Genomic DNA, 27989 nt, shown 5'->3' on the forward strand with positions numbered 1-27989 from the left:
AAGTCAGGATTAGTGATTTGTTCTCTTTTGGACTGACTCTCAGATTATCACCATTGATTTACAAATGCACTTTGGTGAATTATGTGTGCTAACTAGATAAAGATGCACATAAACCTACTGTTGCTTTTACAAAATAACAACCTTACATTGTAGCCTGTAGGAAGGTCTAGAATGTGTCTACAAACCACTGTCTGCTTATTACTGAAAAAAATGTGAGGTGAGTGGCTGTGGAGGCCTCTTATTCCCAACATTCATCTCTCTAATGACATAAATATGTGAACACATTGCAGACAAGGTATGCATGTAAGCCTGAATGCACCACCTGATGCACTTTGTTCTTTAACTGCCACATTTTTTTGGATGGTGATTTTAGATGGAACATATTGTTGGCTGTTCCTCCACCCATATGTGCACTATGTTCTATTTTTTATTGAGCCCTGTTTTCAAATAACACATTCTATCCTCCCTCAACTGGCAGGACTACAGTGATGCAGGAGCTAAAACCTGGTTAGAATGGTTCTTAGACTGGATCTGATCTATCAAAATAAGACAACTCTGTTCTTTTAAGCAATCATAAACATCCACTTGGCACGGACCTTTATTTCCTTTGTGGCATATTATTATTTTCATGTCTTTCTGCTGAGTTTTAGTAGGTATGTGTGCATTTTATGTATTAGGAAACACACTGCATTGATGAAGGCCCTAAATGAATGATTTTCTTGGCTGTTTTCTCACTTATGTGCGTTCCCTCCAACTGCTAAAATGAGAGATAATAAAAAGTGCTCACAGTTAGATGAGAGATTTAGAGTATTGGTAAAAAAAATAATCCTGGATCTAATTAAAATTCTTAACATTCCATTCATAGCTCAGGTTATGCTCAAGGTCTTCGTGGACTTAAGTCCTTAGTCTCAATAAACTTATATAATCCTGTTTTACACAACACAGCTGGGCATGCACCTTATATGTAGATGTGTTTCCTCTGCCAGCATCACATTTTATATGGGAGAAAATATTGTTTGCTATTAAAGAACCAGTACCAGACACACTTCAAAACTGTGTATGTTTTTACATGCTGTGATACATCACCTGCAGGTAAACAGATTTAACCAATTATTGAATCCATTGTGAGACAAACTTGATCTGACTGTTTTAGTATTGCTCAACTTTTGGTGCAAAGATGATTCATGGAGAGTGGGATTAAGGCTCTTTAAGGGAAAAGAAGTTTCAAGATCCACATAGTTTTCTATTTGTAGAAGTCAGGATTCTGGAGGTAGGAATATGGAATGCTGGAATGATTATTGATTAGGCATAGGAAAAGGAATTGGTCAGATTGGTTTGATGTAAATGCCCAATATTTACGTAAGATCTAAAATATGGTTGTTTTAAATATTATGGCTTCACTTTAATATTAAGGAATTTTTGGTGCTTTAAGTTATTTCCACCTATGTCTTATCTGGAGTTTCAGAAAGACAGGTTTACTGTCACATGTATAAAGACCAAAACAATACCTTTTATTGTACCATACTTCGAGCAACATAAATGTTTTCCTGATGTTTAGCAGGTAGACCGTTTACTGTTGCACTGGGTGCTCACCATCATAGTTTAACATGTTAGCAGGCTGACATTTGCTAACTAGCCACAAACAAATACAGCTGAGACTGTTGGGGATTCCATTAGTTTTATAACTACATGCCTGCAAAACTAAGTATTGGATAAACTGAAATTGACCTGACCATGGTGCTATATGAAAAGTTATGCCAAAGTGTTTACATTTCATCCTGATTGTCGCATGAATGTGTCAGATTTCATCGCAATCCATCCAATGGTTGGTGAGTCATTTCAATCTTAGCCACAAATGTCAACCTCATGGTGAGGCTAGAGGAAAAGATAATCCTTTCGACGCCAAGAATATCTGGACCAAGTTTCATGGCAATCTATCCAGTTGTTATCGAGACATTTCAGTCTTAACCACAAATGGAAAAGTTGTTCTATTTCACTCTGGTCCCAAGTGATGGACAGGCCGATGTTGCCACAATGCTAACATGGCTAAAAAATTTATGACAATAAGTTAACTTCACCTCTAAGGAATGTTGCTTAAACTTCCATCAGTGGAGTGGGCTAACATGGTTATTGTGGTTATTGCTTTCCATAACCAAATGTAATGATTTAGAGGAAGAAATTGTTCAATAGGCACAGATTCTTAAAACATCTGTCGAACTTAGAGAGACAGTTTAAACTAAAAACAAACAAAACAGCAAACTGTGCTGAGGTCAAATTTGAGTGCGTGTGTTTATGTGGTCGCTGGTGTCTTGTCAAACAGCAGTGAACATTGTCAGTGATGTGTGCAGGCAGTGGCTAAAACCACACAAGAGGTTTGAGTTCAGTGCCCTGTGAGCACGCTTCGCAAGACATCTGTCAGCACAAAACACACATTCCTTACCCTCATGGCCACCACATCCTTCCCTTCATGTCCCACAGAGAGAGATGAGGCTATTTTTGAGGATACTCAGGCATCCAGGATGGCTGCAGTTTGACTGATTATAGCTTAGAGGAAGATGGTAAACAAAGGACATGGTATGGCTCAGGATGATTGGCTGCCATGGTGAAAAATGTTAGAAAAACAGTTTGAATCTGCTGCCTTAATGTTGAGTGAACACTGCCTTATGTTTTCTTTTATACTGCTACTCTACACGGTTTGTTGTTTTTATTTACATTCTTAAAATATTTTCTGATTGTGGAGCCATGTTTCCTTTTAGGTTGTTAAATAAAAGCCAGACTACTGTGTAACTCTAAGCTTTGTTGACTTTGATAGGCCAAGATAAATGTTATTAAAGTAAGTTCTTCCTTGGTTTCACTAATTTAGTTTAGTTTATATTCTCTCCTCTTTTCTCTTGAACTACTATTGACTACCAAAAGGGCAAAATAAAGTGTCTTAACGACTGAAAAAGTGACAGATGTCAGAAATGCATTCCCTGGAGATTCAGTGAGGTGGTTGCATGTGTCAGGTTTGTCCTCTCTGATGGAGGCATGCTGAAAGGACACTCATCAACCCCTGTAATTGCACTGTTTGAATAGCATTTGCAAAAACTACAGTGCCCTGCTGTTTTTGGAAATCCCTGAGCCTTTTAAAAAATGAACTATATGTTGGTATATTTATATTTAGCAGGAACCAATGGCTGAGTGTCACAAACAGGTTAGGAAAGTCAGAAAGTATTGAAAGAAGAAAAACATTATAACAGCTTGCAACCTGACCTGCAACACCTCTAAAACCAATCTTGCGTAACCCACAACCACTAATTTACCCTTGTGAAAGATAAACAGTTTACCTGAACATTTGGTGCTTGTTTACATCTTTATATTCAAACTAGCTTTTTCTAGTGTGAGTGATCTTCCAGTTTCAGAAAAAACGGGGGTGTTTTGTGCCCATTTTAAACATTGTAACCTACTGTAAATGCATCAGTCAGTGACTCAGTTTCTCTACAAAATACATGACCATATCAGGACCAGCTCAGGAATCCAGCCAGCCATCATAAAAACCCTCAGTCCAACCTGCCTTAACCCTGCCTTAAAATTGGTATTATAGAAAAATGAAAAGGGGCTTTTGATTAGAGCTATCTTGGCTCTGGTTTTCTGTGCTGAGGATAAAGGCCATATAACACGTAATGGTCTGTAAATGTACACATACCTCTGTAGTTGAGTCATACAGCCCCCTCTCACAGGTCGAGTGGAGAACTGATAATCAGCTGCAGAGCTTGGCTTTTGTGTGTTAATGTGCCAACTGCCAAGCAAGCTCTCACTGCTTCTCTCTCCACACTGAGCCGTGCTGTCTTGTTGACTTTTATCTGGCTTTCTGCGTCAGTGTGAGGACAGCACTGACCTTAAAACCTGCTATATCTGACGCTTCAGAGACCTTGGCCGTAGTTGTGATTCTGTCAGTTTAATGTCTTATATTCAGTGAGTCAGGTATAACGGTTGCTGACTTCAGTACACTGTACTCTGTCCACTGTACTTCCCATTGACAGATGTGTTATTCCAGGTGTCTGCCCTCAAACAAACACAATACGGTTTGTTTTAACATCATGCCACTGGCTTGGACAGCAGCTTTTTGAAGTATTTTTATAGCCTTTGATCCTTTCTTTAGAAACTGGCCTTCCTGCTGTTAACTTTGGTAAGCAGTGTGTTTCTTCTGTCACTGTTACCCTATAAAATATATTAAGAATGTCAGCAAGAGACTGGCGGCTTTTTGGTGCCTTTCTCTCACATATCCCTAAAGCGTTTTTTCTTTGTAGTTATAATGTCATTGATTTTGATAACTCAACTGCTGTAAAGATTGGATTCATAAGTGCGAGTTATAGTTTCGAATATTAATTAATATTTTTGAAAATGCATTGCTGTGATATCAAATCTTGGCATTTGTGTTGATTAGTAGACTAAAGAATTTCAATATACACTAATTTCTGTCTTTCATAAATGGTTTCCTATGCTGAAGATGCTTTGTAATAGGCACTGACAAAAACATGTCCAAATATTACAGGTTATTTTTCTTGCCTCTTCAATGTGGAGAGAGACAGACACAAGACAAGAATCTAATCTAAAACACAGTACAAAAGTAGGACATAAGCTAACCTGAGAAGAACCTGCACCCCGGTAGGCTTTAAAACCTACAGTAAACATCAGGTTTTTTCTTATCACAAGTTTTAAAGTACTGGGAGGCAGTAAGTAGCAGCAAGGCTAGGTCGTATGGGGTCACTTAATCTCTTTCACAACACTGTGGTGGGAACCTCTTGGACATAATAAGTCTTTTGACGCCCAGTTATAAACTGTATTCTATGTGCTGGTTGCCATTCTGATAAATATTTTACACAATGTGCATTAAAGCAACAATTCACAGTTGTTTTGCAGCAACTGTTCTGCCCCCAGGGTCACATCACGGTAGCATCCACAAAGACAGTTTGATGTCCTATAGTTACCTCTGATTTCTCACATCTATCATGCAAAAGTCACGTCTGTCTCTTATTATTCAAACAGAAAGGCAACACTGGTGTCACTTGTACCAATTTAGCATCTCAACCCCTGGTTTTTCACATGTGTAGTTGGAGAGTGTTGGCACCTGTGGAAGTCCACCAGCAGTTCTGTGGTTCTCCCTGTGCTGATCTGAAGCAGGTTCCACTGGCAACATTCCACAAATCCCTGGGTCAGTTCTCTGTACTCCCTGTCTCCCCCCGCCCGTGATGAGGCCGACGATAGCAGAGTCGTCAGAGACCTTTTGCAGGTGGCAGTTAGCTGATTTGTTTGCGAGTCTGCAATGTAGAGGAAGAGTGTGGGTCAAGAGGAAGGGAGGCTCGCGTGCTGCAGACAACCGTGTCAGACTCTCGGTCCTGTATCCTCTCATACTGTGGTGGCTTGGTGAAGTAGTTCATGATACTTCCTGTATCATGGCTACTCACTAGCTAGCTTGCCACAGAAATAGGTTTCTTGAAATACTTTGCTATCTCTATAAATTAGCGTGTTCAATTCTCAGTTTTCCATCTGCTGTGTTTATGTTCCAGGTTGAGGAGGGCAGCAAGGCAGCAGCTGTGAGTCTCCAGGTTGGAGACGAGCTTGTCAACATCAACGAGATTCCCCTGAGTGGCTACAGGCAGGAGGCAATCTGCCTAGTGAAAGGCTCCCACAAGACCCTCAGTCTGGTGGTGAAAAGGTAGGTAACCAATCCTCGTGCCCTCTCCTCCTACATCTGCCGCTGTCACAAGTGCACCACCCCCGCAGCCTAACAGGTCACCATAGTAACATTTCCAACAAACCAAGGTTACGGAGGAGTGGAGACAGAGGATCCTGGCCTTTGCAGCTGTTTGTCTGCCTAGTGTGTATGCAGACTAGCCTGGACTTTCTGGGAGGTCTAAGTTGTTGCTTTTGAGTTCTTGGTAGCTGGATGGTCCTGTTTTGCAAGGTTGTACTGGGTTGCAGTCAACAGGAGAGCAGTTCATGGTTTGAGACACGATTTTTCGTGATCAAATTGAAAGAAGGAAGAGATGTTGTAGGTGACATCATGTTCTCTACTAGATGCCACACAGGCAGGTGTAGGAAGAAGAGACAGGGAAGTCTTAATGCAAATTCTACTATCTCGCACTGAGATTGGTTTTTATCAGTTGGTTTCACACCCTCTGTGATAAGGCATTTCTAGTTTGCATTGTTTTCTCTGCACACTTACACCACATATCTCTCTCTATCTTAAAGACCAAAGACCAGACTGTTGAACAGTAAGCCCACAATTGATAGTTACATTAGTTCTTTTTGTTATAAGCAGTCCTTGTGACCTATTGACTCCAGGGTATTGTTTAGTATTCATAACTTGTTTAACTGATGAATCATTTGTCAGCTTAGCCCTGAAGGCCCTCTTACAAATGGTCTTGTTGTGCGTGAAACACTGGTCCCATTGTCTCTCTTAGCCATCCGCATTTCTCTCTTGTATTGTATCATATCATAACGTAATCCCTGAACAAATCCTAGCGTACAAGGAAGTCCACTCACCATTTATCTCTCCACAAGGACGTGGCTGTGAGTGTTACTCATTGTGTTTTATTCTCAATAGACATGTCTATTATAGGATCTGGAAACATGGATGCATTACTGTCTACAACAGTCTGTGTCTATTCGAACACTTATGCTATTATGGGGCAACTTAAAGGCCCTCAAAACATACAGTCTCAATCAGCTTGTTATTTTGAGCGATGGAATCCTACATAAACAACAATTTTCTGCCAAAGTTAAAACAGTTTTGGTCACCACACGCAAGATTTCTGTTTGTGTCATTGCTTTTCTCACTGGTTTGAAGTAAGCAAGGCTCAGTTGGAAAAATGCAGCGTCACATGCTTCTTTGCACTGGTCACGATTTAGCAAGCGTTTGAATCACAATCTGGTGACGGTTGTGAGGTTGTTTGCTCATATTGCTACAGCCACTGTCAATCAAATCTGATCAAACCACACTGACCTGATTAAGCAGACTAGGGTTTTTGAATGCCAAACTCTAAATAATATTCAAGTATGTCTTTTTCTTTTCTTAAAATCTGAGCGATGAAGAGTTGTAGAGAGCAATGAATGCTTACTCGGACTTAAATTTCTCTTGTCTGATTCTGTCATGGATGCCATGATAGAAATTGTACAACTGACCAACTGAAAATGCACCTACAAGCAATACCAATATTACCGAAGATTTCCAATGTGCATCGTATCATGGCTAATCACTTGCTAGCTAGCAACAGCCAGTACAACACACAAAAGGACAGATGTACACCAAACAACATACAGATATAGACAATATATACAATCTTCATGTGCGTATATTCATACAACCCAGCCCACAGCAAGGCTGTTTGTTCAGGGCTGCTATGGTGAGGTCTTCTCCATTTTTAAGTCCTGTATCTCCAACCAGAGATAGCGCAAGAGTGGGAGAAAGGAAGTAAATACCGGGTAGATTAAACCACAGAAGAGCAGAAGGCATAACAAAGGATCTGGGTATTGTCATTTCAGCATGTTTGTAATTGTAAATGGAGAAAGATATTTCCTTACAAGGACAAGTCCTATTGTTCATACTGCATTTTACACAGACTTTAAGTCCCATGGGACTCTTTCTTTCTTCTGCTCGTCTATGTTGAAGAATTTAGTTTGCTCTTACTGTCTCAAATAGTATCTCCAGTCAGTCATTTTCCAGGGCCACAATAACAAGTCTGTCTGATTTAGAATGCAGCAGAGCTATAATGGTTCATTACAGAACCCCAAAGCTTGAATTGCTGACCCATTTCTTGTTCTTTTTATGCAGCTGCATGTTCTGTAGAAAGCTGCTGTTGGGTTTTGGAGATGTTTTACAGTGTGGCATTACACATCACTACCTGTATACATATAAAGCTTATGTTTGCCTGTAGCTCAGTCTGTGCCTGAGCATGTCAGGTGTCAGCCGTGAAACACCTTTCTTTTTATCTCGGGGATAATGTTGGATAGTTGAACGAGGACCGGGAAGCTGTCAGAACCTGCTCCTGTCTACAGGTGTGGTCTCTTTACAGACAGCGCAAGGGCGGAGCTTAATTTATTTTGCATGCTGTGACTAATGTGAGATTGTTGGTGTAATGTCATTCAGGGGAGGGGAAGGGGAAAGGCTTGTCACACACCACTTAGTGAACAGATAGGTGTGGTTATCTGTGGGAAAGCATCTCGTCCTCTTTGCACATGCCTCAACAGACCTAGTGTACACTGTGTGTCTCCACTTTGGTGTGTCAAATGAGGAAATATTTAAAGTATTACAGATATTTTTACATTTTAAACATCAGTTTAGCAAACTCATTGGAAACAGCTCTACATCAAAAACAAACCCAGGGTGTGAGCTAAAGTTAAATTGCACGTTTTATGTAAAATTTGTTTAACACTCGCCAAGACTAACTACTGCATACAGTCAAACACTGTAATTGTCCCACATCGACACATTGTATTTTCATGCATTCCAGCTTGCTATTGTTATGCTATGGTCATCATAAAAGCCAAAAGCTGTAATTTGGCTAAATGCGGCAAATTTTAAGTTAAATTGTAGTTAGTAATTTGTCACTAAACTGTATATAGACAGCCCTTGTCTCGAAGTTTACTGAGATCAAGGAAGCAAACAAACACAGACAGTGCATATTTTGACTAGTGCAACTCAAAATCACAGCAAAACAGGTAATCTGAAACACCAGTAGCTCTCCCATGTTGTCTTAGAAGTGTGGATATCACAGAGCTGCATATTATTTTGCCATGAGGTGTTCACATTATTTTGTCTTCCTCCGTAGTTTTGGGTGGATGTGCTTTTATTTAGCATGCGGACCCCCATAGTCTGGATTGCCTTCCTTTCCCTTCAGGCTTGTGCTGTGTATGCAACCAACAACAGAGTTAAGTCAAAGTCAGTTTCATTTATACAGCACCAGATCATAAGAGAAGGAATCTCACAGCTCTTTTCATTTAGAAACCTCTATAGTATTATTTAGAGACCCAACAAAGAGTGAATCGTTGCACTTTACTATGTGATGCTTGAAGTGTCTTGTAGCATTTGGTTTCCCCCTTCTGGCATTTTTACAGAAGTACCACAGTCATGAACATGCTTCATTATTTTGCACTGGAAGAGACGTTGTCTACTGGTGCAGAAGGCAACTGCTTCTCTGTCTGTCTATCTTTCACATGTTGCAGCATCAAAAATACTGCTTCCAATGCCATAATATAACTGTGTGGCAATTTTACATGAGTTAGGCCTGCACAGAGGTTTGGTGCACAATCCAATTATACCTGGAAAATCTTATTGGCCTAACTTACAGTGTAAGCAGCAGGGGGATTCAGCAGGGGCTGCAGTGCAGTGGCTTACATTTACTGGTCTTTGTTTTTCTAAATAAGCCTACGTAGTATGTTTGGAATGTTGTGCACTGAATTCTTGCTGTAAGTAGATTTCTTAAAATTGTTTGGTTCTCAGCTGAGGAAATCACTGTTTAGAGATTTCTTTGTAGCCCTGTCTTAACTGCACCCCTGGGTTTCTTTTTGGTTTGTTCCATTGCCAAGGTAAGTTGACATTGTAGTAGATGTCACTGCAGGTAGAAGGTTTCAATCACAGTCTTTTTCACAGTCTAATAAAAGAAAAAATACACTTGCTTTGAGCTGTGCTAACTTTTTAGCAATAATGTTAACACACTTTTCATGAGGTATGGATGTGAATCCGGAAAGTTCTTGGACAAAGGTGTTTGATTATTGCATTTTCATTGTTGAAAAACACAGTATCATTTTGCCTGTCGGGTCAGATATGTGTACTGTTTATGTCATAAGGCCAAGTGTTTCATCTATCTTACACACTGTTTCTCTCTCATATTCAGTGGCAAACATCTTGTCTAACATGAGAAATATTTTGTTATCACATACCAGTGATGAGATGTGTTCATGGGGAAGTTTGACTCGGGGATCTACCAGATCTCTCAGAGCATGTCGTGGCTGACATTGCATAAACATTTTATCACTTCACAACAGTTTTGACTCCACATTTGCTTGTGCCAGTAAATTAAATACAGCACTTTTATTGTTTGTGGTTGGTTAATCATTGCAGTCCGTAGTACAGACTTTCACACTTCAGCTTTGATGTTGTTACAACAGGTAATTTAGGAGCCCAGCTGCTTGCTTTGAGTTGTTGACAGGTTGTTGGTGGATTTATACCAGCACTCTGAGACACTAATTGCCCACGAACTGCAATTATGAAGAGTGTTTAAGACACAGGACGTGGTGGACTTTGTTATAGTGATGTTGTTCAGATCCGCACTCTTAGACAAAAGGTTTCCAGGTGTTTCTGGGCTTTGGGTCAGTGCAGACAGCCAGTGACTTGACAGCTGGTATGCCACTCAGCCCAGGAATGTGCTGGTCATTACATGCTGCTCACGGTTCACCTCTCTCACCCGAAACATGACTGGTTTGACTGTGGGGTCCGTTGAAGAGGGGCTTTGTCAGACTCTCAGGGACCAAATGGAATCCAGTGGCTCACCTGCAAAGTGTAGGTTGGGTCCATACAACCTCAGCATTTTTCTGCTGTATACTGTAAAGTATATGATACTGCACTTCATTTTGCCAGATGTTATACAACAGTAAATGCATCCATCTGTCCAAGCCATACATTGTATGACTTGTTTTTTACTAGAAAAATTTCACACCTTGGTCAAATCAAAACTTATTAGAAATGGTTAACATTCCATACGATATGGGAGGCATTTGCTAAACAATAACTAATACATACACTGTACCGCACAATGAAAACATTGTTTGGACTGTGTGCTTTATTGCTTCTCTTACAATAGATCCCTGTGAATTTTATTGCCTTCCTATCAGCTTTAGGTTGCACCCATTCTTTGCTAATCTTCTTGCCTGTCACCAGACCTCTTGCTGGTGTGCCAGATCACTTTTAATGAGAAAAAAAACTTGTCGGTCACTCAAGCACGGGTGTTTTCTACCATTTATGCCATTTTAGATGGTCATTATCCAAAGGTAACTGTTTAGACAACTATATATCTGCAAAGCTGTGGCTATCTATACAGTTAAATTGGCAAACAAGTAGACATATTAATTTGGATTTGCAAATATTTACTTTTTTATAGGAAAAGTGTTGCAGACAGCTTTACTTAACAATGTATTCCGGTGTAAAAAGTCATGAGCCTGCAAATTTGAAAATGAAAGTGCTTCTTGTTTCACTTAATTCAAACTGCACAACAGCTGGCGCTCTTGTGTCATTGATTGCTTCCTAAACAGAACCAGATCCTAACTTGTATGACTAGTTATGTGATAGAGTTTAATTAATTATGTCTTCGGAGAATCGGAACATGAAAATCCAGCCTGTACAGTAAAATCTCAGGCATCTGACCTCAGCTTTCTGTTCTTCATTTAGACTAAACAAAGCCCACTAAGTCATAATACAAAGTCACACTGCATTTCGTTGTCTCAGTACTTGTAGTCTGTGCAGTGACAGTAAAGCTGAATCTAATGTTGTCAGTCCAATCATTAGGTACAATCAAAATATTGTATGAGTAACAGCTGTTAAAATAGAAAATATGATAATTTTGCTAACCCTAATGTGCATAAGGCTTAATTATTAGTTATTAATTTTTGTGATCTCTTTTAATTTCATACATTAATTAAACTACTACTAACAAACTCAATTAAACACAACCTGAAATAATAATAATGAGTACAACAAGTGCTTAAGGCATGCTTTTGAAAACTGAGCTGTATTTGCCATGTGCTGCTGCCACCCCAGCTCGGGTAGTTGCAATGCTCATTACCCGAGGCTTTCAGGAAACAGGGTGGCCTTCCACCCCAGAGAGCAACCTGTTGCCATAGTAATGGTAGAAATGCATGTCTGCCACACAAGAAAGGAGATGGGAAGAGAAGAGTCCGGCATTTCATCCCATCATTAGCATATTAGCCCCTTGGAGCCAATGAGACGAGGCAAGGTACGGGAATACTCCAAGGGGACTGGCTGTGACAATAGCCCTCCTCCTCCTCTTCCACTCTTCCACCCCCTCTCAGGGGTAAAACCCCGTAATCCTGAAGGAAATCTCCCCGCCGTTCAAACTAATTCCTCTCAGTGAACTTTTCAGCCATGGTCATTCTGTGTTGAATGTTATGTTTTTGAGTTGTTGGTTGGTGTGTTTGGAGGCGGTGGATCGGTGATAGAGTTGTGCGATGATGCTCAGACCTCAGCGGCCTGCATGTCTCTTTATTTTGGCTTGTCTTTGAAGTGTCTGTGGAATGTGGTGCCTGACCAGCACACGAGTACAACTGGTCTCACTTCCAGTCTAATATTATTGTATGGTCTTTCGGATTACACATTTCTTCTTTGTGTCCATTTTGAACTCCTTCATCCAGATGTTTGGTGAGTCAAAATGAACATTATTTTATGTTTTAACCTCTTTTGGTATTTTAAACTGTTGACTTCTGTGTTTGGAGGTTGTCATACCTGCTGCCTTTTGTCTCATTATATGTCAGGGAATAACTGGAGGACATACTGGAGCCGTCTTTCCTTGGTTTTATGACCCTAATACTCTGTTATTGTTCTGATTGTTCTTGTCTTATCATTCAGTATGAGGTCATCCATCATTTAGGTTAAGCCATGATCAGCAAGACTTAACATTTGAAAACCAAATGCAAATTAATCTTTGAGGGAAAAGGCTTATAGGTAAAATAAAATCATCTCTGAGTATTCCCCTAAAGTATTTTTAATTAATTGGCCTTTAGTTTGTCCTGAAGTATAACAAGTTTTCTGTTCGGTTTTGCATCTATATGTGAGCTGTTTATGTTTGAATGTGGACTGGTTGGTACCGGATACATTTGAAGTGAGATGGGGCTCTAAACCGATCACTCAGAAAACAGTCTCTCCCCCTGCCCCCATTCCAGCCAACTGATTCACTTTCCTAGCATATCTGTGCTGGCCCAGCTGTAGCCCTGACGATAGGCCTAATAAAACCAGGATCATTTGCATACCAATAGCAGGCGCCATGTGTGGCTAGCTCCTAGTGGCCTAGAAACATGGACTGTGAGGAGACAAGGAAGACCGAGCTCCATGTTGGCTTTTCTTTGTCCTCTAAATAGGCCCTAACTTTAATCCACAATTAATTTTATGGAATTGTCCCATTTTTATTGAGCTTAACCAAATCTCTGTCTCAATCTATAAAATTGGTGTAGGGTGCAAAAATAATAGCTTATGTTATTCATTTCACCCAGTAGTGTGTTTTCAGGTCTCCCTCTGAAGGAAGCTGTTGTTTGGACCTCTTGTCATCAGATCATTGAAGGCCTTTAGACAAGGTGACTGAGCGGGCAGGACCTCCTGACCTCATGGCTTTGTAGGGAAAGTCTTGAGTCCAATGAGAACGTAAGCAAGCAAGGCTTTGTCTCAAATTCTTAACCAGTTTAACTATATATCTCTAGCGTTTCACAGTTCCCCCTCAGTAAAACTAGTTACCAAGGTCTAATATACGATGCTATACTGAGGCTGATAATAAAGTTTCAAAAGTATTTACAGATGTTTTGAAATTGTTTTTAAATGTATTCAATTTAGATTGTGTTTCTTTGATAGATTTCAGCAGCTGATGTGTGAAATCATAGCAAAACTCGAAGAGAAAATACCACATTTTATACACAAGCCTTGAATTATTCAGGAATTCAATTAGTTGATCCTTTTTATAGAAGAACAAAATATGAAACTGTGTAAAATTAATGAAACCCTGTTTTCTCTCTACCTTCCCCATTTAAAAGCTGTACTCATGCAGCATCATTAATGTCACTGCAGGTGGACTAAACATCCACAAAAGCTCCCTGTGCCTGTCAAGTGATGTAAGGTTTCAAGCCCATCGAGGATAGAAAGGCTGTCTGGGAGGCAGACGACAGCTTGGATAGAGGGGTGATGTGGTTGATCTGATTGTGTAAGAGATTCTCAATTCTGTTAAGCCCCCTGCCCCGTGCTGGGCTTGTGTTCCCCCTGGGACCATATGGCAAAGCCTGATCACAGCCAGCTCTCCTGAGCTACGTACTGTTTGGATAATGAGCCTAATGAGAGATGAGTAAAACTGCGTCTGTTTCACTGTGGTATTCTCTGTCTCTGTAGGGTTTTTCTCAAATTTCTCAACTTCCATGACACTGAAAACTGTGCGACATCATGAGCACACATTAGATAACCAGGAGATGGCGCTGTAACACCATGCATCAGCAGACATTTATACTTGTGTAGACTGCATATTACTGTCCTGTGAATAACAACACGGTGGTAGTTCAGTTGGATCAGAGGAGATTTAGAGAACCTTTGTCCCAGTGAGCTTTTGAGACACTGACCACCTCAACACGCTGAGTTTTCTGCAGCACTACGGTGTACTCAGACTAAATGTCAGGTGGTCTTTGTCCTGTCTTCTGCTGTGAGTCAATTGTTGGTGAGCTCTTAGTGTGTGTGTTCCTCCCCCTGCTGCCCAGGAATATGAAAATGGTGGATATTGTAACTCAGAAAATGCCCTCAGAGAATGACGTGCATGTGGCAAGAAGCTTTCTTACGAAGATTTTGCGAAGTTCCATGAGGTACGGTTCTGCCTGCGGCTTCATCGTAATCATTAGTACCTGTTCCCTGTGTTCCACTCCCTGTGCCCTTAATCATGTTGATCATTCATCTAGTCATATATTCATCTTCATTCCTCTTGTAGCAACTCTCCCATGGTTTATAACCTGCCCTCATTGGATTGTCTTGTGGCCCATGTCATTAGATGAATGATATGCATCCCATTTGTATCGCATGCAATACACTGTCTGTCCATGGCTTGTAAGAAATGAACTTGAATGTCATTTAATATGTTCTGTTCACGTTTTCCCGACATGCAATTCAGAAAGAATCGCTTTAAAGGGTATGTTTCATATGCATAACTGACAGCTGTACCAAGTTTTTCATTAAACAGAGATGTAGATAAAAACTCTTAACAGTTTCCATCTGTGAATGTTGGAGTGAATCAAAACTGTTGCAAATGACGACCTTGATATAGAAGCAGTCAAACAAGTAAATCCTTTACAGCATGTGCAAGAACATACTGTTTTCCATAAGGGGCTAGTCTGTAATCCAGTCTGTGTTTTTTGCCCTCTCTGCAGGCGGAATGAACCCATAAGCAGGCCTCACTCCTGGCACTCCACCAAGTTCAACGAAAGCCAATCAGAGACTGCCAAAACACAGTCTCCACCCACGCCAGTCTGGCACACCAGATATGATGCAAGGTAACTCTTGGATCTTGAAGTTTGCCTCATGATTCTCAGTGTTGGATATGAAGCACTTTAAAATGAAAGTATATGGTTATGCTTTTTTCCTACGAAGAGGGTTTTCCATTATATTTAAAACACTCAACACAGCTGTCGACCCTAAGCCTCCAACAGCCTTGGTCTGGGCTGTTCTAATACAGATACTTTGCAGATCTTCTGTTTGTTGAATCAAACTCTTTATAAAGATTTTTAAATTGGTTTTCCTTGTAAATCAACTTTCAGCGAGACAAACTTTTTCTGAAAAAATCCAAAGGTTTTGTGCATTTGCTCAGATGTTAAAAGTTACTTTTGTCAACAATGCTATAACCTATATAAAAAATTAGGTGCATGACTATTTTTGCTGAAAATAAAGTTTATTTTTGTTTTTTCACACTTGGTCCTTTGCTTTAACCTCCAGCTCATCCTCAACTGATCTCTCCTCTGGCTGGGAGCAGACAAACCTGCGCAGAGTGTCCGACCAGTTCAGCTCTCTCGGCAGTATGGACAGTCTAGAACATGTTTCACACCAATATCCTGCCGGTCAGCTGTCACCTGCCAAGTCCAACAACAGTATGGAGCACCTTGGAGGAGGGAAACGAGACTCAGCCTACAGCTCCTTCTCCACCAGCTCTGGGACACCAGACTATACCCTCTCTAAGAGCAACGCTGCCTCGACAGAGAACATGATTTATAAATTCAGTCAGTGGGATGCAGGAGGAAAGCCCAACAATGGCAGAAACAGCCAGAGCGTGGGCGAGGGAGTCAAACAGGATGAAAGGGTTGCGTACTTTCAGATCCCAGAAGTTAACACAGGCTGTGAGGGTCCACAGACTGAGGACTTTGCTGGCTCCCGCCATTCCACTTCAAGTAGGACCAGCTTTGGACCTGTTTGGCATGTCCCTGAAAAAAAGAAGACCACTTCCCCCTCTCCTCCCCCTCCCCCTCCACCTGCACGCAGTGACAGTTTTGCTGCAACTAAGGTACATGAAAGGGGTCTCGTTGTGGCTCATCCTGAAGTACCTGAATCACGTGTCTCCAATAAGGCTTCCACTGAAAATCGCCGCAGCCACAACCTATCCCCGAAAAATGACAGTGACAGTTTTTACCCTTCATCTGATAAATCGAATCATAATCAGTTCAACTCAAACAAGCAGTACTCCTTGTCCAGCAGTGATGTTCGGCAAGGCCAGCCCTACCATCAAAGACACCATAGTGACAAAAGCACTTTTTATTCTCAGCCCTGGGCTACATCCGTACCAAAGCCACAGAACGTAGGTGGCTACTATTGTAGCATGCAGGAACTGCCTACTAACGGATCTGCGCAACACTTTGGTCAGAACCAGAGAAGGAATTTAAGCACCTCCCAGTCTACCACAACCGCCGACCAAAACACTGACAGCAGTGGACATAGTCGATACTACTGTGTCACAACCTGTCAGCCCATGCAGCCTAACCCCCAGCCCTTGTCAGGAAAGCCAGAGGACAGGAAGAGTGTCACAGGCGTAGATCTAGCACAGACCCGAAATGAGCAGAACTCTCTTAGCCCACAGATAGTCACCAAGGTGAAGTATAATCTGCCCCAACAGCAGCAACACTCCTCGCACATTAAAGATAGTAATGGGTACAGCAAACACCAAGAAACTCCTGTACCCAAATCCAGCTCTGATGATCGGGGAAGCCAGAGAGGACAAAACACACACAATGCAGAAGCTCAGTACATGAGTTATCCTTCTAGCAGACAGCCTGAACAGAGGCGGTCTCTGCCACTACAACATAGAGAATTACCCCAGGACAACAAGCATCACAGCCAAGTCAGCAACAAGATCAGCCCCCAGGCCACCCCAATGCTTCACTCATTATCTATGGATGCTGCAGGCCAAGAGGCAAGAGGCTCACACTCTGAAGAGTCCCTTGAAAGCAAGCAGGCGAGACGCAGTGACCGTTTTGCCACCACGTTACGGAATGAAATCCAGATGAGAAAAGCCAAGCTGCAGAAAAGTAAGAGTGCGGCTACCCTTCCTGGTACTGAGGGAGAGACTGAAGACGATCAGGATATCTGGAAGTCCACTGAAAACACCACGCCCACCTCTGCAGATGGCTCCTTCACCAACACCTACAAGGTTAATCTGAAGGAAGCACAAGCACGAGTGCTTAAGGCTACATCTTTCAGGAGAAAAGACCTGGAGCCGGTTTTACTTGAACACCCTGCAGCTGAGGCCTTACCAAACTACCCGTCCTCAGTACTGACCCGTAAAGATGTTACCCCTCTGCCAACTGTCTCGGAGTCTGTAATAAGTAAATCAGGGCCTGCCGGTGGTCAAGTAACTCGCATTGGTGGTCGAAAGCGTTTTCCTGTTGAAAAGAAGGTACGGTCTTTCTCTGAACCAGACAAAATCCATGAAGTTGGGATGAAGGAAGATCTCCCTCAGAATGAAAAGGGAAGCTCCTCACTAGACCAAGAGACGCTGTTTAAGGAAAGTGGGAAACCAGCTTTCTCCAGTCACATTCCTCCTGAGAGCTGTACCGAAAACCCCACGGAGACCAAGGCCAGAGCTTTTGCCACAACCAGTGAAACAGAGGACACAAAGAAAGGCATCAGGAGCAGAGAACACCCTGAAGAGGTCCACGGAGGTCCTTACTCTGCACACAAGCTGTCCGTCCTAGGCCAAGAAAGACTGGGAACCTTCGCTGAGTATGAGGCAAAGTGGAATATACAGAAAAAAACCCCGGAAACAAGAGTCACCGGACGGTACCGGTCAGCTGATAACATCCTGGATCCAGGACCAGAGGAGAGAACTAAAACCACCTGTTTCCACGAGAGATCCCGATCATCTCCTTCAGCTGACATCTATGGACAGGTGAGACACTAAGATCGTTTGTGATCTCAAATTTTTTTTAACCGCCGTTTTATTTGAATAATCAAAAGTAAGAGGTCTCTTGGTTGTAACTGCAAATTTCTCTTTGGAGATGAATAAACTATCTATCTATCTATCTTGATTGTAGTCACTTAAATGTTGCAACTCTATCAAACCCTTGACGTGGCTTCACATCCCATTAAGACAAACATACTGAGTGAAGTGAAAGGAACAAAGGAAAGAGCCAAGTCAAATATTAATCCATGTGTGTTCATATGACACACCCTCAGCTTAAGGGAAAGAGAGGGGCATCAACCTGCTGATTTCTTTTTGCACTTTTGAAAAACCAGGAAGCTGCAACAAGAGTTGGTTGAAATAATTAAGAAAAGACAAGAACTTTGGATAACTGGAAGCCTCTTTTCTGTGGATTGTTTGAACGATTTTGCATAACGGACTTTGTGTTTGTTGAACTTTATTTACAGAAGATTCAAGTTCCTGCACGAAGGTCTGAGACAGGTTATTCCCAGACGGAGTGTAAACCTGCTGAACCTCTCAACACTGCACCAGCGTGAGTACATTTCTTTTTATGTAACCTGCTAGGACACCAATGTCTTTCACAGTGGGACTGCTCTGTCTCCAGTATGCGGTGCAGTATACAAAACCAAACATTTTATTTTTCTTTGGACTGCCTTGGTGTTAAGTCACCTCAGAGGGAGTAAACTAGTATTATTATTTATCATCAATGGGTAAATTGAAACTGAACGCTAACACAATAATGAACAGTGTCTTCATCATGCTATCAGCATGTTTAGTGTGATATGTAATTGTGTTTCTACTCCTCAGCTTTATCAGTGAAAGAGGGCAGTAAGCTTGTAGAGGAACAGTAGACTCTTTATAATCTGTAAAGGCATACCAGTGGCACTGCCTTGGTGCAGCTGTGACAACATAAGTCGTATCTCTGGCTGTGCTTTGTGTCGTGTAGTGGAGGCTTACTGGTGTAGGCGAGGCATCTGACTGTCTGTGACAGTGAGGACCTGTTTCTTCAGCCCGCTATCCGAGTTTGATGGGGAACCAAGTTCAGGGTGCCAGCCCTGAGGCATGAATTTATCAGCAATAAGATCTGTTGCTCTGCATAATTAGATTTTCTAGCCACGCTAGCAGTGTGGCTCCATGGCAGTGTCTGTTGATGGGTTCCAGACTGAAATATCTCAACAACAATACGTTCATGTTTCACACACACTCTAACTTTTCCTTCAAGACTCAGCAGTACAGCCAATTAACAAAATGTCTGTGGAGATTCTCTTCTTTTTTGGAAGCCCTTAGAAATAAAATGGTGAAACTAAAATGGTGAAGATTGTAAACATTATATCTGCTGAACATCATAATGTTGGCATTGTCTTTGTGAGTGTGTTAGCATGCTAACATTAACATTTAGCTCAAAGTAGGACAGAGCTCAAAGAGCTGCAGACTTATTTTGCCTTGTGTCTTAAGGCTGCTGAGAATACAATAACACAGGAGGTGGGTCTCACTAGCTATCTGCAGGCTAATCTGTTATCTTATATACTTATATATACTTTTTTGTGGTTGGAAAAAAAAGTGTGGAAATATTAACTCAAACTTTGTGAGGAATTGTAAATAATGTAAGCCTGGAAGAGGGTTTAAACAACCCCAAAATCATATGAAGCTGTGTGTGTATATAAAGTGGATTGGTCACATTGGATTAAACCTCCCTCCTTAGTGACTGTTTGTTTTATGGGTAGGGTAGAAATGTTTCCAGGTAATGTTGATGATTTCATGTGATCCTTTGATGATCCTGTATGAACTCCTGTCATATGAAAACAGTGCAATATTATTGTTTAATGCACAAGTGTAAGGTCACCTGTTGTATCTGTTCACCTCTCTTATGTTCCTTCCTTTATTTTAAATATAGTCCTTAATTGGCAGCCAGCTTTGTCCCGTCAGACTTTTACACATGAAGTTCAGTTTACTCCTCATGGACAGTACTACTCAGAGGAGTTTTCCAAAATTTGAAAAAGTAACCCTGATGATGTCATCAGAATGTGTTAGCCTCTGCTGCTTCACGCGACACAAGAATCTTATCAGGCCTTAAGTTATGCACTTGTGGACAGTCATTCAGACTGTGTCCTGAGAGGAATTACTGGAAGCTACTTGCAGAGTGGGTTTAGATGCGACAACACCGAGACTGGTTCGGTGTAACAAACCATCTTGTATGTCAGGTTAGTTTGGAATTTGTTTTTTTAATGTCTGTACAAAGCTAAAATCATCTAATGCTGATTGGTTTCATGCTTTGCAGTTTATATAGTAATGGTTTATGTAGTAATAAGTACTTGGTCATTACTTTGTGAGCATTTTTTTTTCCTAATGCCAGTACTAGTGTTTGATTAGCAAACATTATTCTCTTTTGTTCCTATTACTGAGAATCATTCTTACACGATGTAGTGACGTGGTTATGATGACTTCATGGGTTGTAACCAGTTATTCAGGAGTCTTTCTGCATTATCTAAACTTACCACTGGTGAAACTCATTCAAGGGTGTAGAGTATCCTGTCTTGAGCAACTTCATTGTAGGAGCCACACCATATGACACTCACTTTTGCATTACAACAACAGTGAAGGGGATGTTATTGTCATTGAAAAGTCAGAGAGATGAGCTAAGTGAGGCATGCTCCACCCAGAGAGGGTTATTGATACAAGTGTAAAGAGATACCAACAGGTGGCTTCTGTCACAGAGAGCCAGCAGACACACAGCACACTCACTTCTGCTTACTCTTCTATGGAAATGACAGCACTCAAACGTCACATAGGGTGAGTTGATACATTTAGATTCATTTCTTTTTTATAATTAGTGAAATATACTGTATTTTACCCTAGTTTACCTGTATTATACCTAATACTGCCATGGCTTTACATTTGTAGATATATTAATATTTGGGCTCCTTTAACGGGCAACAATGCCTAAGAAAGGCTTTATCATGTAGGCTGGATAATTGTGTTACTGTTGTTCATGTTTTGTATCCTTATTAATAACTAAACAATCTTATCTTACATAAATATGGACTATTGGTTAAATACTGGCATCATGGTAACATTACTCATATTCCTCCCACCAGATACTACAGTAATACCACTGGCATCATGTTTCATGTAACTTTCTCTCCCTCTATGCAGAGCTGAGGCTGAGGCATGAGGGAGGGTGTAAGCTGCAACAGCAGTTGTTCATTGGGTGACTTGTCACAGCTTGCAAGAATTCAAATTGGTCGAGTTGGTTTGAGCTATGGCGTCTGTCTGTCACTGTACTGTACCTTGTGACTGCAGAGTCAATACAGCTTTGTCCTTAATGAAAACTGTGTGATTTATGTCTTAATGTTCTCTGAGTACTCTTAATTGAATTTGTGTCGAGCATGCACAGAAATGGGATCTGTGAGCACAAAACAGCAGTATTTTTGGTAGGTTTGCCTGCTTTTGCCATACATCTGATGAGAGCATTCCACTGTGTTGCATTGTATGGTTAAATTATGCAAAAGCACACGACAAATACTGGGTGAAATCTGGGTGTATAGTCACTTCTACTTATTTAGTTCACTTTCAGGCCTCTCATGATTCCTCTGATCTTGTTTCTCTTCAATGTCTAACTTTACCTACAAAGAGTTAAAACTGTAAATGTGAATCAGGCAGGAAAAAGTGATCCGGTCTTGCTTCTTTGCACTGGAGGATTATTTATTCCTCTTTGCTGACTTGTGGGAACTGAAATATTCCTCTTCAAGCTGCCAGCTGAACAGTTACCAGGGAGGAGGCTGCAGCAGAGAGGGAGACGTGTGTCTTGTCATGCTGGCATAATCATAGTGGCTGCCACAGTGTGTTATTTGATTGAGCTGCAGATGATAGCCCGTGCTGCCTGGCTGTTGCACAGTGTGTAATTAAAAGCTTTCTATTGTGTTCCTCAGGTTCTCTGACAGAGGGCCTGGTGACTGTAAAGTGAGAGAAAAGCCTCTGGAGTTTGAACATTACTCAGTGCCACCCCCTCCGCCCATGACAGGAACCAACCCTGACAGCAGACACAGAGCTGCCCCTGCCACCATGAACCACAGACCCACATCTGTCTCTCACAGTCTCAGAGAGTCTGCGCTCCCTCAGCCCGAGGACCACGGCCACACCGAGCCTCCGTCTGGGCCCAGGAGGAAGCCCCCTGCGCTGGAGAAGCCTCCCCCACCCAGATGCCCAGAGGTCAACTCCCACGAGTCCTTCACTGCTTCCCAGAGCGAAATCACCCACTGCTCTCCTAACACTGACCCTAACTCCGCCTTTGTCCCCACCCACTCTGCAAAGGAATCTGAGCAGGGCAAAGGACTTGTGGACAAAGGACAAGGGGCAGTACATCATCTGTCAACATCCAATCCTCAGCCTGCCTCCTCTCCCCCAGCTTCCTCCCACAGATCTTCAAGGCCGGCCACTATGGAGGGGCAGCGCTCGCCATCTCCACAGTTTTCCCCACAGAGACTCAGTGACAAGCCGCCCGTCTCTCTACAGGATGAAGACTCAAACAGGTAATTCTTTTTGGTTTCATCAGGGAGGGAGATTTATTTAAACAACCGCCCAGTTTAGTCAGAGCACAGTCACTGTAGCTCCTCTACTCGTCGTGTCTTTATGCTGCTTGTACAAAGGAGCTTATTGAGAGTCACTGCTTTGTAGAATCAACATGTGAGTACCATCAAGCCGCAGTAAATTAGAGGGATTCTCCACATTTCAATAAAGCCACTGGCGGTCTTGGCATAATTTAGCTAAATGCCTAAAATGTAGTCGAAATGCTCCCATTGTGAAGCTGTTTATTCTTCTTCTTGATCCAGAACTAATTGATATCATCTGTAGTGAACTTATGACTGTGCAGTAGGATTGTTACAGCTAGCAGAAACCAAAGTGGTGGGAGGGGCCCAGATGTCTTGGATATTCCAGCATGCTGGCCATGGAAAAAATCTCAGTTGCCATCATGCAGTGAAACTTTAAATCAGCGCGTGGCTGGAATAACTGCAAGACATTTTCTCCTCCTTTCACAGAGAAACACAAAGAACATTCCTGCAGCTTCTGTTTGTAAGATTGTTTCTCTCTCTTTCTCTGATATTTCAGGATGGAGCATGTGTTAGAAAACCAAACCTCTGCAGTGAAGAAAGTGCCCATCAGGATTGTCCACTCAGAGGGAGACACGGAGAAGGAGAATTGTCCATTTTTGCATCACAGCAACCCCCCTGCTGTTGAACCCGAGGGTCCTGGTCTAACCAGGCTCGGCAGTCTGGGAGCTGCAGGGCAGGACTCGGTCTTCTGTGCCTTTACTCGCCAGAGGGAGCCCGACAGCACGCCGGCCGCTCAGACAGACCCAAAGCCCCAGAGAGACGTGTACATGAGTACTATTAGAGATCACCTAATCTCCAACAGTCAGCAGCCACAACAGCCCACAGACGAGCCCGGCAGCAACAGGACGACAGTAACCACAGGACTGTCTGAGGATCAGAAGAGAGATGAGCTGGCCCGGGACATCATGGGGAAGGATAAATCGCTAGCTGATATTCTCGACCAGAGCAAGATGAAGACCACCATGGACTTGATGGAGGGTATCTTCCCTCAGGGGGAGCAGCTGTTGGGAGGAGCTCACCAGCGCAGGAAGGTGTCCCCGAAACAGACAGTCGCCCGGCCTGCTGAGGAAAGGTCAGCCTCACACACTGGGCCTGACAGATGGCCGTCTGTGATCCACTGGAGTACTAAACGTGCTTCTTACATGCAGCCAAGTGCATCGTTCAAGATGCATTTAATTTGTACATGCAGCAGCTCACCTGCTCACCTCACCTTGCTTGACCTGCAGTGTATTTACTCTCAGCAGATGCAGTTAGTTTGATATGAGTGTGAGCCTGACATGTACAGTAACTCATGAAAAATCATCAGCTCTTTCACATTTAGTCCTCCGTATGAGGTGAAACTAACTCACATACATGACTTGCACAATACTTAAGGGGCGGTTTGCTCGTACCAGTGCTCAAAGTCAGATTCAGTTCTCTTCAACTGCACAAATGTGATAAAATTGCTGGTTTCGGCCAAATGAGTGCCACCTGTTCAGGAGAAGGTTTACCTTCACGAGATTTGATCATTAGCATAATCAGCTGTGCAAGGCTGCCTGTTTGTCCTTTTGTGGACAAGATTCATTCAAAAAAATGTTACCAAAGAAGTAAAAAGAAGAATGTCACATTGTGGAGCTTCAGGTCATTCTGTCAGAAATGAGCAGTCAAATGTAACAGTGTCAGTAGTTGAATCACAAGACAGACGGACACACAAAAAAATATAAACTAGGATTTAATTGAAAAATATACCTATATCTGTGTTAAGGAGAAAAATAACCATGAGAGTGCATGAAAACTAGTTAGCAAGCCAGCAAAGAAGTCGAAATATTTACTGTAAAGTTATGGATAACTGTAAACAGTTGAAATAATTAGCTAAAAGTAATGCATAGATGGTGGAAAGATCCAGACTCAATTTAGAGTGTTAGTAGCAGGAATGCAAACTTTATCAAATTAACCTAAACACTGGTAATTCATTTTTATGGAAAACAAACAAAATGTCACTCAAAATGGTTCGGGAACCCCTGTACTGGGTACCAAAGAGAAAACTATACATGCCACAAATCTGTTTGTACGAGTAGTTCTTGCATGGGCCTCGTTTTTTACAGTCTTATTTCGTTTAGTAATGTGAGAAACATTTATTTGTTACTTATATTTCAGGGAAAAGGAGGACAGTATGGCGGCGGCTGTCACCATGGTGACCTCCTCTACATATTACAGCACATCAGCTCCCAAAGCTGAACTCCTTATTAAGATGAAAGACATGCAGGAGCAGGAGCAGGAGGAGGAGGACTCTGAAGACGAACTGGACATTGACCTGGCCAACAAGAAGGTACCATACACCCACTGAACCCATTCAGATTTACTGTTATTATGGTGACAAAACGTAACTGTGTGGGTGTCAGCATGTAAGCAGTGCAGCATAACAAAATGAACCAAGGGGATGAGATTAAAGGCCTGTTTGGCGTCTTCTGTCTTTGCAGCAAGAGCTGATCGACAGCCTTAGCAAGAAGCTTCAGGTGTTGCGAGAAGCCCGGGAGAGTCTTCAGGAGGACGTCCTCGACAACAACGCCCTGGGAGATGAGGTGGAGGCTCGAGTCCAGCAGGTCTGCAAACCCAACGAGCTGGACAAGTTCAGGATGTTTGTCGGGGACCTGGACAAGGTGGTGAGCCTGCTGCTGTCCCTGTCGGGCCGTCTGGCCAGAGTGGAGAACGCCCTCAACAATCTGGAGGAGGATGCTACTGCTGAGGAGAGGGTGAGTTAATGTAAACCCTAGAAATGGAACAGACAGATGCGTCCTCCCATCAGCAGAGAATTGTATCTCTGTGTATCTTTTCAAACCCTAATCTGTTTCTTTCATCTCCAGCGGACGTTGATTGAGAAGAGGAAGCTGTTGATTCGACAGCATGAGGACGCAAAGGAGCTGAAGGAGAACCTGGACCGCCGGGAGCGCGTGGTTTACGAGATCCTGGGCAACTACTTGCAGGAGGACAGCCTTACAGACTATGAGCACTTTGTCAAGATGAAGTCTGCGCTCATCATCGAGCAGCGCAAGCTTGAGGATAAAATCAAACTGGGCGAGGAGCAGCTCAAGTGTCTGATGGACAGTCTGCCGATAGAGCAGAGGCTGGCCTTCTGAGCGAGTTGGACGCTGATGAAATCAAGACATGTTGCTCAAGTTGGGCCCTGTGTCCAGCAGAGGGAGACAGAGATGAGGAATCCACAGAGGCATTCTGACATTTTTCACTTCTGTGAAGCCTCATCTGAGCTCGTCTTACTACTTCACATCTTCTCACCTGGACTGCCAGCATCCATCAGTAACTCCTCTGTGAAAGATGCTGCTTTTTCTGGCAACAACCAACCACTGTTTCTAATGTCTTTCATGCCATTTTTGCTTGGTTTTTATTTTGATGGGTTTTTTTTAGTAATTTATTGTAGCCTTTTGAATCTGCATAGGAGGGGACAGTATTTTATCTTCAACTGATTTCAGCAGCCATGCTACCTGATGTGTGTTACACACTGAGCGACGAGTATTCATCATGTTTTATGTTTAAGTTGTTTCACAATCTGGAACCCTTTTCACAAAATCCATCAAATCTGGCGCAATATTTGAATAAACACAAAGCTTTTTGTTAACGTTTATATATCAACTAGTGGCCTTTTACTAAAATGTTTGTGCCCTCTTTTCCTCGCTGAAGAAACTTTTCCTCTGCAATAAACGGATGGTGGGATGTTAGTGAATGCACTTGTGCAGAGAAAGTGTGCAGATACTGGTCATTCTAAAGAGCACTTGTTCAGCTTCACTAAACAGGAGAACAGCAGCACTTCCACGTTTGAAGTGCCTGGGGAGTCGCCCACGTCACTGCCGACACTGTCTCGTCTTTTCAGCCACTTCTGCATGTTGCATCTGTCGGTGCTGTTTCACTCACAGCCAGAAATAACTTGTTTAGATTATGATATTGCCACATATAAGTTGACCAAGTGTTTCTGTATTTTGTCTTATTACTTCACTGTGTTTTGTTATCCACGGTGCAGATGTTGAATGCATAGTTACCACAGTTGTTACTTGACTTCTAGTTAAATTTCATCACTAAAAATTTTTAAATTTCATCATTTTGCAACCAAATATGGACCTAAATCATTGCAAAGCATTTTTTTTTAACTCCGGTCTCAAGTTTCAGACTGTAAAGATTAAATCACTCACCCAAAGGTGAACCCTGTTGGAGGATGTTTGTTCTGCACATTTGAGAATATTAGTTTCACATGCTTCATGCACTGCTGCAGCCTGACTCTTAACACTTTATCAGCTGTGCTCCTTTATATCAAATAAAGAGTCTGCTGGAATCACGTTGTAACGTTTGATTGATTTCCGGCCGGTGATTAGCTCGATCTTCACTGTCACTCATTAACTTCACCACGCCCTCCTCTCTACTGATAGACTTTGACATGAAAAGGAATATCTTTAACAGTCAGGTGTGACAGCCCTCTTCTCACATAACCAAAGCAAAATGTGGACTATCAAAGTCACTCTCCAGTGGTGAATACAGCTTCTGTGGAAGGATTCAGGCTAAACTGAAAATCTGAACTTCAGGCACATCAAGGTGAGTGAAATCATGAGACGTAACAGAGGGTTCTTTTATTTTACTGTATAAGCTGCAATCAAATGGACAATCATTAATGACAGTAATGCTTGAATTGTTCCTACAGTTACTAGAAAACAGGAGTTTTATTCTAGTTTTCTGCGTGATTGATCAATACTTAACCCTTGTAATGTGTTAGAAAGCTGCCCACGTCTTTTGTTTTGACAGGTCAAATTTGACCCGTTATTTAACCCAGCCTGAAAAATATTAAAAACACTTGTTATCATCCAGTATTGTTTTTCACCGCATAGCTTCTGCGAGAAAGTTTGAGTTCATGTGGGGTGAAGGGAGCCTGTGTGTGTTGTGGGGCACATTGAGCCATATTTGATCCACAGCAACCCACAGCTTTTAAGTGATGCATACAAGAGCCAGTATTCTCTGCTGGATCAAATTTGACCCGTAACACCACAAATGTCACTTTTTCTTTTTTTTTTTTAGACCTTTAGAATTTACGAAAATGGTGAAAATTAATTTTGTTGCATTAAACTAGTTGTGTCTGAGGATTAGATGAAGCCTCGTTCCAGTACAAAAAAGCAAATGGTACTTTTTACATACCTAAACTTGA

The 27989-nt window shown here is 42.0% G+C and overlaps 1 protein-coding gene across 1 annotated transcript in view; it reads left to right on the top strand.

Annotated features, from left to right (window-relative positions):
- shroom2a (shroom family member 2a) overlaps positions 1–27119 on the top strand; it is a 32612-nt gene extending 5493 nt beyond the window's left edge. The window contains exons 3-11 of the mRNA XM_041935926.1: positions 5550–5698; positions 15163–15285; positions 15725–18164; positions 18644–18729; positions 22127–22726; positions 23304–23879; positions 24944–25115; positions 25267–25539; positions 25651–27119. Of these exons, the coding sequence (XP_041791860.1) occupies positions 5550–5698; positions 15163–15285; positions 15725–18164; positions 18644–18729; positions 22127–22726; positions 23304–23879; positions 24944–25115; positions 25267–25539; positions 25651–25923 (4692 nt within the window). The 3' untranslated portion in view covers positions 25924–27119. The remainder of the gene's footprint in view (positions 1–5549; positions 5699–15162; positions 15286–15724; positions 18165–18643; positions 18730–22126; positions 22727–23303; positions 23880–24943; positions 25116–25266; positions 25540–25650) is intronic.
- The last annotated feature ends 870 nt before the right edge of the window (positions 27120–27989 follow it).

This window comes from Chelmon rostratus, chromosome 4 (assembly GCF_017976325.1).
Source record: "Chelmon rostratus isolate fCheRos1 chromosome 4, fCheRos1.pri, whole genome shotgun sequence".
NCBI classification, from domain to species: domain Eukaryota; kingdom Metazoa; phylum Chordata; class Actinopteri; order Chaetodontiformes; family Chaetodontidae; genus Chelmon; species Chelmon rostratus.